Source organism: Elephantulus edwardii, unplaced genomic scaffold (genome assembly GCF_000299155.1).
Source record: "Elephantulus edwardii isolate Elephantulus edwardi_28Jun2011 unplaced genomic scaffold, EleEdw1.0 scaffold00066, whole genome shotgun sequence".
Lineage (NCBI taxonomy): Eukaryota > Metazoa > Chordata > Mammalia > Macroscelidea > Macroscelididae > Elephantulus > Elephantulus edwardii.
Genome location: NW_006399816.1, coordinates 7593269 through 7606390, shown reverse-complemented (window position 1 = coordinate 7606390; position 13122 = coordinate 7593269). Strand labels below are relative to the sequence as shown.

Sequence of the window (13122 nt, the reverse complement as noted above, 5' to 3'; positions counted from 1 at the left end):
TATTTGTCCTTTTGTGACTTAAATACTTCACTCAGCATAATGTCCTCCAAAGTCACCCATTTTGATTAATATTGCATGAGTTCCTTGTTTTTCAGTGCAGCGTAGTATTCCATTGTGTGAATATACCACAGCTTCTCTGTTTGTTTGTTGATGGACACTTAGTTTGTTTCCAACTCCTTGCTATTGTGAACAAAGCCACAATAAACATGGTTGTAGCAAGTCATTCTTTTTAACTACTGCCTATAGAAGATGAATATACTTTGTTAGAAGGCCACCAGGTGAGCCACACTGAACATCCTTGCAGATGTGTGTCATTCTAAGATGCAGCTCTGGAAGTAAAGAAGTCTACTTGGGTGCTGCTGTTGTTGTCCAGAGTAGACATTTGAGTCTGAACCAGATAAAGAAACTGTGGTATACCCACACAGTGGAGTACTATGCAACATTAAAGAACAACAAAGAATTTGTGACACACTGCATAGCATGCATGAATCTGGAGCACATTATGCTGAGTCGAACAAGTCAGCCACAAAAGGACAGATTATTTAAAGCCACAATTTTAAAAAGCTAAAGAAAGGTTTGCACAGATAGAATCATTACTGGATGATTACCATGAATGGGAAGGAAAAGAGAAAGGAGTGAATGTTAATAAATAATGTTGTCGTCATGTGCTGTTGAGTTGGAACCGATCCATTGGTGATGCTTCAGTGTGTTTTCAGAAGCAGCTTAATCACATGGGAGGAGATTGCCCGTCCTTCTTCCATGGAGCAGCTGGTGGATTCAAACCACCTGCCTTCGGAATTGCAGCACATCTTTTCACCACTCAACTACCAGGGCTCCCTAAATAGATAATAGACACTTAATATGAGTAAAGGCAAAGAGTATAAGAGGATCATCCGCCCAGTATAATCAGAGAAAGGGAAGACAGAGAGAGGTACACAAGAAATACAGTCAACAGCAGAGATACAAGCAGACAGACGAGATGGGCAGATAGGGATAAAGGAAAAGGCCTGCACCCATGATCACAGAAAGATCTAGTAGGTAGTATCTCTACATTCCCATGCTACAAATGCATCCACATAATCCAGTCAACAGCAGGAAATGTTTTGTAAGCTTCCTAATCATAACCAAACATCCTGAGGGAATGCGTTGCTGATTCTAGGGCCTTGGGACCTTAGTCTTGGGGGACCTCAAGGTCAATTGGGGTAACACAGTTCACAAAGGCATCATGCTTTGTTGATTAGCAACTTGAGTCTTAACAGGTCGCAAGCAGCCATCTAAGGTGCAACTACTGGTCTCTCCATGCCTCAAACAGTAAGGAGGAGGCAAAGCAAAAGTAGGCTGAGACAATTAGCTCAGACGAGTCAGCTTTCACAGTCTTTTAGTATTGTTAGGTGCCGTGGGGTCCAGTACAACTCATAGGAAACCTATGAACCACAAACCTGAACCCTGTTATATTTTGTGCCATCCTCATCAGCTCTGACACTCTTGAGCCCATTGCCGCAGTCACTGTGTCAATCCGTCCTGTTGTGGGGGGAGGGATTCCTCTCTTTTGCTGACCCTCTATCTTTCCCAGCAGGATGGCCTTTTCCAGGGAACAGCCTCTCCTCACAACCAGAGGAACTAGGAACCTCACTACCACCACTGGCCCCTCTTAAAAAGATCATAGTGTAAGGTCCTGGATAGAGTGGGGGGAAATAAGGAACAAACTCAAGAAGAAAAAGGTCAGGCTTTCTATTTTGATAGACTAGTAGAACCTCCAAGATGATGGTCCTTAATTAACACCTTTCAAACTGAAACTGAAAACTCACCCCCATGGGTCAACTTTGAGCCAAGCAACAGAGAGGCCTGTGAGGTGATCAGTAACATTAGGGAGGCTCTCACTTCTTATGACTGACCATATAATGTCAGATGAGCAGCCTTTGTCCAAAGATAAAGTTCCAAAGGAGGTAGTAGAACAGTATTCATGAAAATGAGAATTGTAGGCAGAGGATGGGGAAAGTGTGATTGTATTGCAGGTTTGCAGTTAATGTTCACAAGACAAAATGTGCATGAATGGTTGAATGAAAAACCCATATGCTTTGTAAACTTTCACTCAAATCAACATTTCTTAAAAAAAATAATCTGAACAAGGTTAGAGGAAGACGAGAGGGGCTAGATTTCCTTTGCAAAAATTGTATGTGCTTCCTCTCGACTACGTACTGGACCTTCCAAACCCTGTCAGTCGTGGGGCTGTCATACAGTGAGAGTTCAACTTTGAGGGGCCAGGGAGCCCCAGTCAGTGAGCAGGAGGGAGGGGGCAGCCCTGCAGATGAAAGCAGCTGTTAGAACAGAAATGGGAGAACATGCAGGAAGTGACTGTCTCCAAATTATACCCGCCTGGGGCAGGCCCCATGCCAACCACCTCACACAGTGATTCTGAGTCTGCAGGGAGCCCTGTGGATGTTCCATGAGGAATCTGAGCCTCAGAACAGCGAAGGAGCCTGCCTCCACCCCCACAAAATTATAGTGGCCGAGTGACCTGGCTCTGACCACAGGACCCTGGAATTTTAGCATTGCGTTTCCTAGTTTACCGTGCTGTCTGAGGGCAACAGATGGACAGATCTGGTGGAGCCAAGACCTGGAACTTGACTGGGACAGGTGCTGGAAAGAATTGCCAGTCCTGGCATTGTATGGAGGGTGTCCAGCCAGAAGGTCAAACAGTGACAGGTGACAAGTAGTGTCTGATGAATCCCCCACTTCCTGAGGACAGCTCTGCAGGAAATACAGAGTCTGCTGGGTAGCAGGTGGGAGGCATGAGGGGTTGGGGCAGAGCTTTGCTTCCTGGATGGCTCAGGGACTTGGCAGGACCCAGGAGGCCCCACCCGCGTGTGCAGGGGCCTCTCTCAGCTTCCAGAAGTGGATGAGGCACCAGGAGTCAGCAAATGCCAAAACCAAAACCTGTTGATGTTTAGTCAATTCCAACTTACAGAGATCCCAGAGGGTTTTTTCTAGGCTATGAATCAATGTAGAAGCAGACTGCTACATCATTCCCCCCTTGAGTAGATGGTGTGTTTGAACCACTGACCTTTGGTTTAGTAGCCAAGCATTTAACCACCACGCCAATAGGGCTCCTTAACAAATCCCAGCCAGACTCACTTCTCTCCTTTTCTTTCCTCCTGCACTGATTACCCAGCCTAGTTCCCTACTTCTCCGTCTTCCTCCCTCAGGACCTGTCTGGCTACACATTTTGAATCCCCCTTTCATATGTTATGCTGCTTATGTCTGAGAGACTCCCATTATAAGACTTTTACTAATAACAGAAAGGAATCCTTTATTATGAAACAACTCCATGCCAACATAGCTTGTTCTATGCAACATGTATGTATAAGCAATCATGGCATATTTTTTCCAAATTGGGCTCACATTGACGGCTCACTTTTGTAGCCTGCTTTTATAACTTCTCAGTGAACACCTGCCTGAAGCAAGGTGTTTAAAGGCTGCCGGGTATCCATGTGTGAGGCACTGAGGCCGGACTGCACAGGCCTTAGAACACAGACTCAAGGGCGGTCTGGATTTCAGATCCTGGCTCAGCCACTCAGTATTCTGTAATGTAGCATGTGACTAGACTCTCGGGGGCTTGGTTTCCTCATCTGTAAAATGGGGATGATGATAATAATACCTACTCCATAGCTTTGTTGTGAGGAACAAATGAGGTAGAGTATGTGAAGAAGGAGCTTCAAAACTCAGATTTAAACACACTACTATCAAATCAAAATTAATTTGTAGAGACTCTGCAGGGTGTAATAAAATTGCCACTCAGGGTTTCTGGGGCTCTAAGTCTTTCTGGGAGAAGACTGCCTCATTTTTCTCCCACAGACTAACTGCTGAGTTCAAACTATCAACCTTTGTTTAGCAGCCTATTTCTTTTTTAAAAAAAAATTATTAATTTCAATGAAAATTTACAGAGACTTTGGATTTCCATCCATTCATTGTTGTACTTTTCTCCCCTCCTAACCCTTCCCCCTAGTACACTACCCTCTTGGAAAAGTAAAAGAAAAATTCTTTTGTTGTTTTACAATCCCTCCCCCCAGGTTCACTCCACTCTATAGCCTTCGCTCTGGACTCCTGTCATGACAAAAAAAAATACTTAATAATTTTCCCTCTTAAACAGTTTTCTCCCTCGTGTGTTTCAGTGTAGTATACATTATTGAACCCATTCTTCTCAGCCTCCTCCCAACCCCGAGGTCAGTCCTGCTTTACAACAGTAGCAGCCTGTTTTCTAACCAACTGCACTATCAAAGCTCCCTGGAAGAGCCCGTTGTTAAGTGCAGATGAGTGAGAACAGAGTCCTGGTTGAGCCTCCGGCAGGTTTTTGGAAGCCATGATTGGCACAGGAAGAGATTGCCTATCTTTCTCCCACAGAACTCCTGGTGGATTTGAACCGTGTGCCTTTGGGATGACAGCACAGCTTCTTATCATGAGGCCACCAGAGTGCCCTAGAAAGAGCTTAGAATGACAAATTCTTAGTAAGCAATATGCGGAATAGATTATCTGGGAGGCTGAGCTCTACGAGGAGGAATGTGGCATCAGGATTGGAGGAGGGTGACTCAACAACCTATGTTATGCAGATGACACAAACTTGCTTGCCGAAATGGAGGATGACCTGAGGCATTTCCTACAGAAGGTCAAAGACTGTAGTCTTCAATATTAATTGAAGCTCAAGATCAAGAAAACAAAGGTTCTCATCACTGGGCCAACTGGCAGCATCATGATAGACAATGAAGAGATTGAGATTGTTAACAGCTTTAGTGTGCCAGGAAACCAAAAGACTAATTGCTTCAAGAAAACCTGCTGTCAGGGATGTCTCCAGAGGACTGAAGAGCAACTATGTCAGTCTGGAGACTAAGGTGTGCCTAATTCAGGCCATGGACTTCACAATTACTTGTTTGCATCAGAAAGCTGGACAATGATTAAGGATGATAGAAGGATAATTGATGCTTTTGAGCTGTGGTGCTGGAAAAGAGTATTGAATATACACCATGGACTGCTAGGAGAACAAACAGCTTCAACCTAGAGCGGATGAAACCAGACTGCTCCTTCGAGGAAAGGATTCTGAAGCTCCATCTGACATACTTTGAGCATGTTCAAGGAGAGACAAGTCCTTAGAGAGCGACATCATGCTTGGGAGGGTGGAGGGACACACAGGAGAAAAAGACCCTGGATGAGATGGGTTGACCCAGTGACTGGGGTTATGGGGGTAGGTGTGTTGGAGAAAATAAGGTTGGCTCAGGATACAGCGGGGTTCAGAGCTGTTGTCCCTAGGAGTCGCAAGTGACTTGGCAACTTATAACAACATAGTTTTGTTACTAGAAAACTGATTCTGCTCCTGCTACCGGAAAAAACAATCTTGGAAGCAGGAATTGGAATGGAAAAGCAGAAGCTTTATTATATATCTGTATATATACAGAGACAGAGAACATGTTGTTGTTGTTGTTATGTGCCATCGAGTCGCTTGCGACTCATAGCGAACCTATGTACAAGAGCTCTAAATGCTGTTCTATCCTGTGCCAACCTAGCCATCTCAAATGCACTTATTCCCACTGCTCCAGTCACAGAATCGATCCATCTCACCAAAGTTCTTCCTCTCCTTCGCTTCCCCTCCACTCTGCCAAACATGATGTCCCTTTCCAAGGACCAGTCCTTCCTTGCAACATGCCCAAAATATGTCAGACGAAGCTTCAGAATCCTTGACTCCAGGGAACACTCTGGCTTCACCCTCTCCAGAACAAACCTGTTTGTTCTCCTAGCAGTCCATGGTATATTCAACACTCTTCTCCAGCACCACAGTTCAAAGGCATCAATCCTCTTTCTATCAGCCCCTGTCCAACTCTCTGATGCAAAGCACATAATTGCGAAGACTATAGCCCGGATCAGGCACACCTTAGTCTCCAGCCTGACATCGTTGCTCTTCAGTACTCTTGAGAGCTTTATTACTTATCTGTCTATATACAGAGACAGAGAACATAAGCGCCTCAAATCTATCTCCCCACCTTGAAGCCTGCGGGGATTGGGGGGAGCTCATTTAAGGCAGATGCAGGACAGTGAAATATGTGAGAATTTCCAAGTGTTCAGGACCAGTGGCTGGCAGGATCATGTCAAGGTACTCAAGACAGCTTGTGGCTGTTACCATTGCTGTTGTGTGCCGCTGAGTCGGGACCAGCTCATAGCAGGTTGTCAGAGACAGTAAATAGCAGAGGAGGAGATTGCCCAGCCTTCTCCTGTGGTGCAGCTGGTGGATTCAAACCACGTGCCTTTGGGGTTGCATTGCAGCTGCTTACAGTTAGGCCACCAAACCAGGTTTTCAGAGGCAATAAATTGCACAGGAGAAGATTGCTCATTTCCTCCCACAGAGCAGCCTGATGGAATTCAGCTGCATTCCTTTGGCTTAGCCGCAGACTCCTTACCACTAAACCACCAGAACTCCCTCCAAAGATTATTCTTCTTGTTTTTATTTGCTATTGTGTTGGGACTGACCCATAGCTGACCCTCCACCAGGTTTTCAGAGGCAATTAATTGCGCAGGAGGATATTGCCTATCTTTCTCCCTTGGAGCACCGAACTGCATGGAATAGAACTGCATGCCTTCCAAAATAGCTTCTTGTTGTTATGTGCTGTTGAGTCACTATGACTAATAGCTCTGACCCCTGTCCTATCCTAAGTCAATCTCACCGACTCTGACACACCTACCCCCATTACTCCAGGCACTATGTCAGTCCACTTTATCCAGGGTCTTCCTCTCCTGCGCTGTCCCTCTACCCTTCCAAGAATGATGTCCTTCTCCAAGAACTGGTCCCTCTTGACAACATGACCGAAGTATGTGAGACAGACCCTCAAAATCTTTGCCTCCAAAGAGAAACTCATTTTCACCATCTCTAGGGCAGACCTGTTTGTTCTCTTGGCAGTCCATGTGATGTTCAATACTTTTCTCCAGGACCACAACTCAAAGGCATTGATTCTTCTTCTGTCATCTTTAGTGATTGTCCAGCTCTCTCATGTGTAGCAAAAAAAAAAAAAAGTTATAAGGACGTTGGCCTGCATCAGGCACACCTTGGTCTCTAGACCGATGCCATTGCTCTTCAGTACTCTGGAGAGATCCCTGACAACAGATTTTCCTAATGCAATTAGTCTTTTGATTTTCTTACTGCTGGTGCTAAGAGTATTGATTGTGGAACTGAGCAAGCTGAAATTGTTGACAATCTCAATCCTTTCTCTTCTATAATGGTACTACCAATTGGTCCAGTGGTGAGAATCTGTTTTCTTGATAATGAGTTTCAATCCATATTGAAAATTACAGTGTTTGACCTTCTGCAGCAACTGCTTCAGGAGCACTATGCAAGAGGGAATAGTTATTTAGTAAAGATTGCAGGGTTACAAAGGGGAGCAAACCGCAGCTATAGATTACAGGATAGACCAACATTGGCAAAGGGCTTCAGTTTGATAGGGAAGCCTCTCTCGGTTGTTTGGCTATGTCAAGAGAAAAGCCTTTTCTTTTTAAAATGTTATAAGAAGAATGTTAATGAGCTTTGGTGGCCTGATGGGTAAGGAGTTGCCCTGCCAACTGAAAGGTGGTTGGTTTGAATCTACCAGCTGCTCAGTGGAAGAAAGACAGTCAGTCTCCTTCTATGCAGTTTAGAGCTGTTGAAACCTGACTGAGGGTCAGCTTTGAGTTGATTCTGACTCAACAGCAGTGAGATTTAGTTTTATATCAGCACAGGGTTTTGTGAAAAGTTAACATCCATTTTTTGAAAGACTTGTTATTGTTAGGTGTCATTGAGTATGACTCACAGTGACCCTATGAAAAACCAATCTGAACACTGCCCATCCCGTGCCATCCTTACAATCTCTGACCCACTCGAACCCATTGCCCATAGAAAGGTCAATCTTCTATCCATTAGCTACAAAAGTGAAAAGTGAGTCCTTTTAAGGTATTATGTAAAGTGTTAGTTTCAAATTATTACAGAATTTTTTTTTAAGGAGAATTTCCTCCAGTTTTGCTCTTCATTGGAGAATCACTGCTATTTCTGGTCTAATGATAGAATCCAGCTTTCTAGCCCCCACTTCACACCCCAAATCTTGAAGCTAAGTCCTAAATCTGGCCCTGAATCTTTATCTGGGACTCAGCCTACTCTGTGCCTGTTCCTGGCCTCTGGGTTAATTGGGAGCTGGTGCTTGGAGTCGGGTCCCAAGTGCCACTGGTGGGATTTCAGAGAGGTTCCTCCTGGGCTTCTCAGTGACATTAGGAAGAAAGAGGAATCAGAAGAGGGGGAAATGAGAAGGGAAAAGATAAAGAATTGGTCGAGTCAGCCAGAGTCTGGAAGATGGGCCCAGATGCCTCCAAGTCTGCAGTGCTCTGAGGCTTCCTCATCTGGAGCCTGGTCCCCAGGTCTTCCCGAGATAGTACCACGGATGTTCCCCCAAGGGCCAGATTAGCTCAGCTGCTCTTGTGTGGCCAAGAAGCTCACTCTTCAAGGGTTATTACAAGCCATAACCATCTCTCCAAGGAGTTCTGAGACTTGGGGAGCTTCTTGGCCTTGGGGCTTCCAGGTGTGGGGTACAGGCTGAGTTCTGAACTCTGGGGCCACAGGAAATTAACAACTACCGGCGGGCCATGCAGAAGATGGCTGAGGACATCCTGGCACTGCGGAAGCAAGCCAGCATCCTGGAGACTGAGAACCGTATGCTGAGAAGCCACCTGAACCAGCAGGAGGCAGAGGAGGAACAGGACCAAGCTGAGGAGGCCCAGAACCTGGGTGAGGACACAGGCTGCTGAGGACCCCTGGCTGCAGGCTGGGTCTGGCTCTGGGTTGTGGAACAGGGAAGGGAGAGAGCCTTTGCCCAGTGGATGGTGGTGGTGGTTGTGTACCATCAATCAGTGCCGACCTACAGCTGACCCTCCAGTGGGTTTTCAGAGGCAGTAAATAGCACGAGAAGAGATTGCTCATCCTTCTCCCACAGAGTACCTGGTGGATTCACACTGTGTGCCTTCTTACCAGCTTTTTACTGCTGGGCCACCAGTGGGTAAGGAGCCTCCAACACACTTAGTCCCTACTGCACAAGCTCCTCACACTGTATTGGTTTATTTGTTTCGTAGGGTTGCCATAGACACCACAAACTGCGTGGCTTACAAATAGAAATATGTCTGTCATAATTATGGGCCCTCCCAGTCCAGAATCAAGGTGCAGGGGGCCACACTCCCCCAAAGCTCTAGAGACGAATCCTTGCTTGCCTAGTCCTGGCTTCTGATGGCTCCCAGCAATCCTTGACATTTCTTGGCTTTTAACTGCAGCCCTCCAGCCTCTGCCTGCATTCCCACATGCCCTTTTTCCTGTCTGTCTTCTCTATATACTTTCTTTTCTCCAAAAAAGATGCCAATTATTGGACTTGGTGCCCACCCTATGCCAGTATGAATACTTGGTTATATTTGCAAAGGCTCCCATCTCCAAATGAGGTCACATTCACAAGTACCCAAGGTTGGGATCTAAGGTACTTTTGGGGAGAACACAACTCAAGCCACTGCCAGTCCTGTCTTAAACACTAGGACAGAGAGTCACAGTACTGATATGAGCCAGGAGAGGCGTCCTCCCTGAGCCAGCTCTCTATCCTTGACCCTCAACACAGTGTCCATGAAGCAGAAGCTGCTGCTGAGTGAGGTGGGCACGAAGAAACTGAGGGACAAGGTGCAGCATCTGCAGAATGAGCTGATTCGAGTGAGTTGGGGCTTGGGGAGCAGAGGTAAAGAAGATGGGGGGTGTTATGGTATCAAAAGCTGGGGATATCAAAAGGGAAGGGGGGAGTAGAAGGAAAGAGGGGATGAGAGCAGCAGAGGACTCAGCAGACCCCCAGGGCCAAGGATGATGCCCAGGTCCCATTTCCCCTCCCTGACCCTCAGAAGAATGACCGGGAGAAGGAGCTGCTCCTCCTGCACCAGGCTCAGCAGCCTCAGGCCGGGCTGCTGAAGAAGTACCAGGACAGGCTGCAGAAGATGAAGGCACTGGAGAAGACCGTGTGGCACCAGGAGAAGGTTGGTGCTGGAGTGGTCAGCCTCTCACAGGTCAGGCCCACAGGACCAAGCCGAGGCCAGCCCGGCCCCTCTCCTCTCCTCTGCCTTCCAGGTGATTGAGAAGATGGAGCGGGTTCTGGAGGACAAGCTTCGGGACAGGAATGAGCCCTTCCTGAACAAGCAGCAGGGAAAGTCGAACATAGGTGAGTCCCTACTCTTTGCCCGTCTCTGGAGGCCCTGTCTCCTCAGAGCTCCCCAGCTTCAAAGACAGCCTGATGAGTGGGTATAAGCACACTCAGCAGTATCTATGGGCCTAAGAAACTCAGAAAGTGCTACTCTCTTACTCGCTCAGATACCTAATACTTCCAGAAATCCCCTAAAGCGTCTTCTCTCCTGCCAGGTAACCCCGAAGGACCCATGGCATAGTATGTACACCAGGCTCTAGGGCCCTGTCTTTCAGGGGAGAGTCCAGGACAAACCACAGCACAGAGAGGGTAGGAGAAGGCTACCTGAATCAGAAGATCCTAACTTAACTCCAGGGACCCCTGGAATGATTTATCCAACTCCTTAAAAGATTCTATCTCTGTGAACAACTGCTTTCTTTGCCATTAGTCCAAAAGAAAAGAATGATGCCAAGATACTATTACTAAACAAAGACTTCATAGATGAATACAGATCGCTGACATGCATACATACTATGCCATGTGTCCTTCAGGGTTCCCTATCAGGAGAGAAGAAACAGATAAAAAATGTCATAGATGAATGCAGATCAAAAGGGGGGAACATGTGAAACAGAACTCAAAATTCCCATAGACTTCAGACATTCTGGCTCCGTGGTGACTGGATGAATCCCTGAAATAGTTGTCTTATAAACATCTTAAAACTTAAAAAAAAAATTTAAAAACCCTTTAAACCAAAAATATCCCCAGGAGTCATCTTGAGACAGAAAATTCTTTGTCTTAACTAGTAAAAAAGGTCTACCCTGAATATGGTGCTCTTTTAGAAAAAGTGTCTCTATGGGATAAAATTGACAATAGCAAATCAAAAAGCTGAGATAGGAAATGTAAAAAGTTTATGTTAATGGGGAATAACAACTCAGAAACGGAGAATGAAAATTGTTATACAACTCAAAGAGTGTAATCAACATCACTAACGTGTATATCTAGAAAACTGCTGATTTGGTGCCTGTTCTGCTGCACATATTTGCTACAAAACCAAGATTTTGAGGAAAATTTGTAACAATTAAATTGAAAGGGAAAAAAATAAATTGAGAAGAAAAATGGTATTCTAAATTGGTTTGGAATAAAAGAAAAGAAAGCGAGCTTCTGACCCTGTAGAATGTAACTATTAACTTCAAATAAATCAATCATATTTTATCCTCATTGGTATTAACCAAAGCCACCTAAATATTCCATTAGAATTGGTTCAAAAAGAACTAGATACATCCAGCCATCTGTGAAGCCTTGAGGGGACCCCAGTGTGTGCAGCCCTGTGCTCAGCCTTCAATGGGGAGTGGGCATGGGGAGCCCCGGGGGAGAGGGCTATTTCTGGAGACTTTTAGAAAACAATGAAAGTTCACACCCCGCCTTTAGAAACTCTAGGTCATTCAGAATCTGGGTGAGAGGCAGCAGCTGAGAGAATAAAAATGGCTGGGCAACAGAGGGAGAAGCACGTACAGAGCCCATAAGACTGAGAAGAACTGAAATACACACCAGGACAAATGCAAGGTCAGGCTTGGTGAGGAAGAACTTGGCGTCAGATTCCAAAGGACCTAATGGATTACTTGAGCATGGACCCAGTAGTAGTAGGGAGCCATTGAAGGCTTCTGAGCTACGGAAAAGCAACATAGGCACAAGATGCAGAGGCAGACAAGATGCAGGAGAGCCCGTCTCACGGCTATCTGTCTCATTGCAGCTTTCCCCGCACTCTCGGCCTCCGGCCTTCCCCAGGATCCTGTGAGGGAGAACTTGCTTGGTGACCTTTACTCAGTCTTGCTGGTAGAAAACTCAAGGCTGCGGGCAGAGCTGGATAAAACACGCCACCAGTCTGCCCCCATCATTCTGCAACAGCAGGCCCTTCCGGTAAGAGCTGTCAGCATAAGCTTGCCTGGGGCCTGGGTGACCAGCAGTCAGCCCCAGCACAGTCCAAGTTAAAGATTAAGACCAGGAGCTAGGCTTGCCAGGGTCTCCCATCTGCCTGTAGTCTCCTGGAGGGCCAGCCCTCAGGCCTGGCTCTTCTCCTGGGAAACACCTGTGTTGGAAAACTTGACTGTTACCCTTCACTGCCACCCTGGCGAAAAGCAAGCCCCTAAACCTCCCTGGGTGGTGTAAACAATTAGGTACTCAGCTAATAAAAGAAACATTGGCAGTTCGGACCCACCCAGATGTGCCTTGGAAGAAACACTTGGCAATCTACTTCTGAAAGGTCGTAGCTATTGGCAATTGCATGAAATGCAGTTGTGCATTTCTACTCGGAAGTACATGGAGTTACTATGAGTCAGAATCTACTTGATGGCATCTAATTTGGTTGTATTTGGCCCTTGAACCCTGACCCTTTCCACCACCTGATTGACCTGCACTTGGGGCCCCATCAAGCCCCTCAGAATACCCTGCTGGAGCATCTCCTGGGATTGATGCAGCCTTGGAGGGCCCTTTCCTCCCCATCCCAGGTGAACCCCAGGGAGTTGGGAGCAGGAGGAGACTCAGCAAAGAGGCTTCCAGACACAGATGGCCCCCGTCAATCCAAACACACGGAGTCCCTGCCCAGACAGGTGGGTGCCCAGCTCCCTCCACACTCGAAGCCACTGCAGGCAAACAGGTCATGGGGAGTTGAGAAGAGAGGGCGGGTCAGGGTCAAGCAGGGCTTTTCTCTTCCTCTCAGGACCCACAGCAGGTGAGTTCTTAAAAGCAAACCTGATCCTGGGCCTCCAGGGCAAATGCAAAGGGCAGGGAACTCTTGCATGCTACGTTGAAAAACCAACCTGTGAAAACGGTATATCTAAAAGTCCCATCCCAGGCCTGGTTCTGAACTTCCCAAAGGTGTCCTGGCCCTGACCTGAGGCTGCAAACAAGGGGAGCTGAGTTT

The 13122-nt window shown here is 46.5% G+C and overlaps 1 protein-coding gene across 1 annotated transcript in view; it reads left to right on the top strand.

The window, feature by feature from the left end:
* The window catches only part of CCDC33 (coiled-coil domain containing 33), a 171195-nt gene that overhangs the window by 156069 nt on the left and 2004 nt on the right, over positions 1 to 13122 (top strand). The window contains exons 12-16 of the mRNA XM_006888390.1: positions 8623 to 8788; positions 9657 to 9745; positions 9928 to 10059; positions 10151 to 10241; positions 11953 to 12119. Of these exons, the coding sequence (XP_006888452.1) occupies positions 8623 to 8788; positions 9657 to 9745; positions 9928 to 10059; positions 10151 to 10241; positions 11953 to 12119 (645 nt within the window). The remainder of the gene's footprint in view (positions 1 to 8622; positions 8789 to 9656; positions 9746 to 9927; positions 10060 to 10150; positions 10242 to 11952; positions 12120 to 13122) is intronic.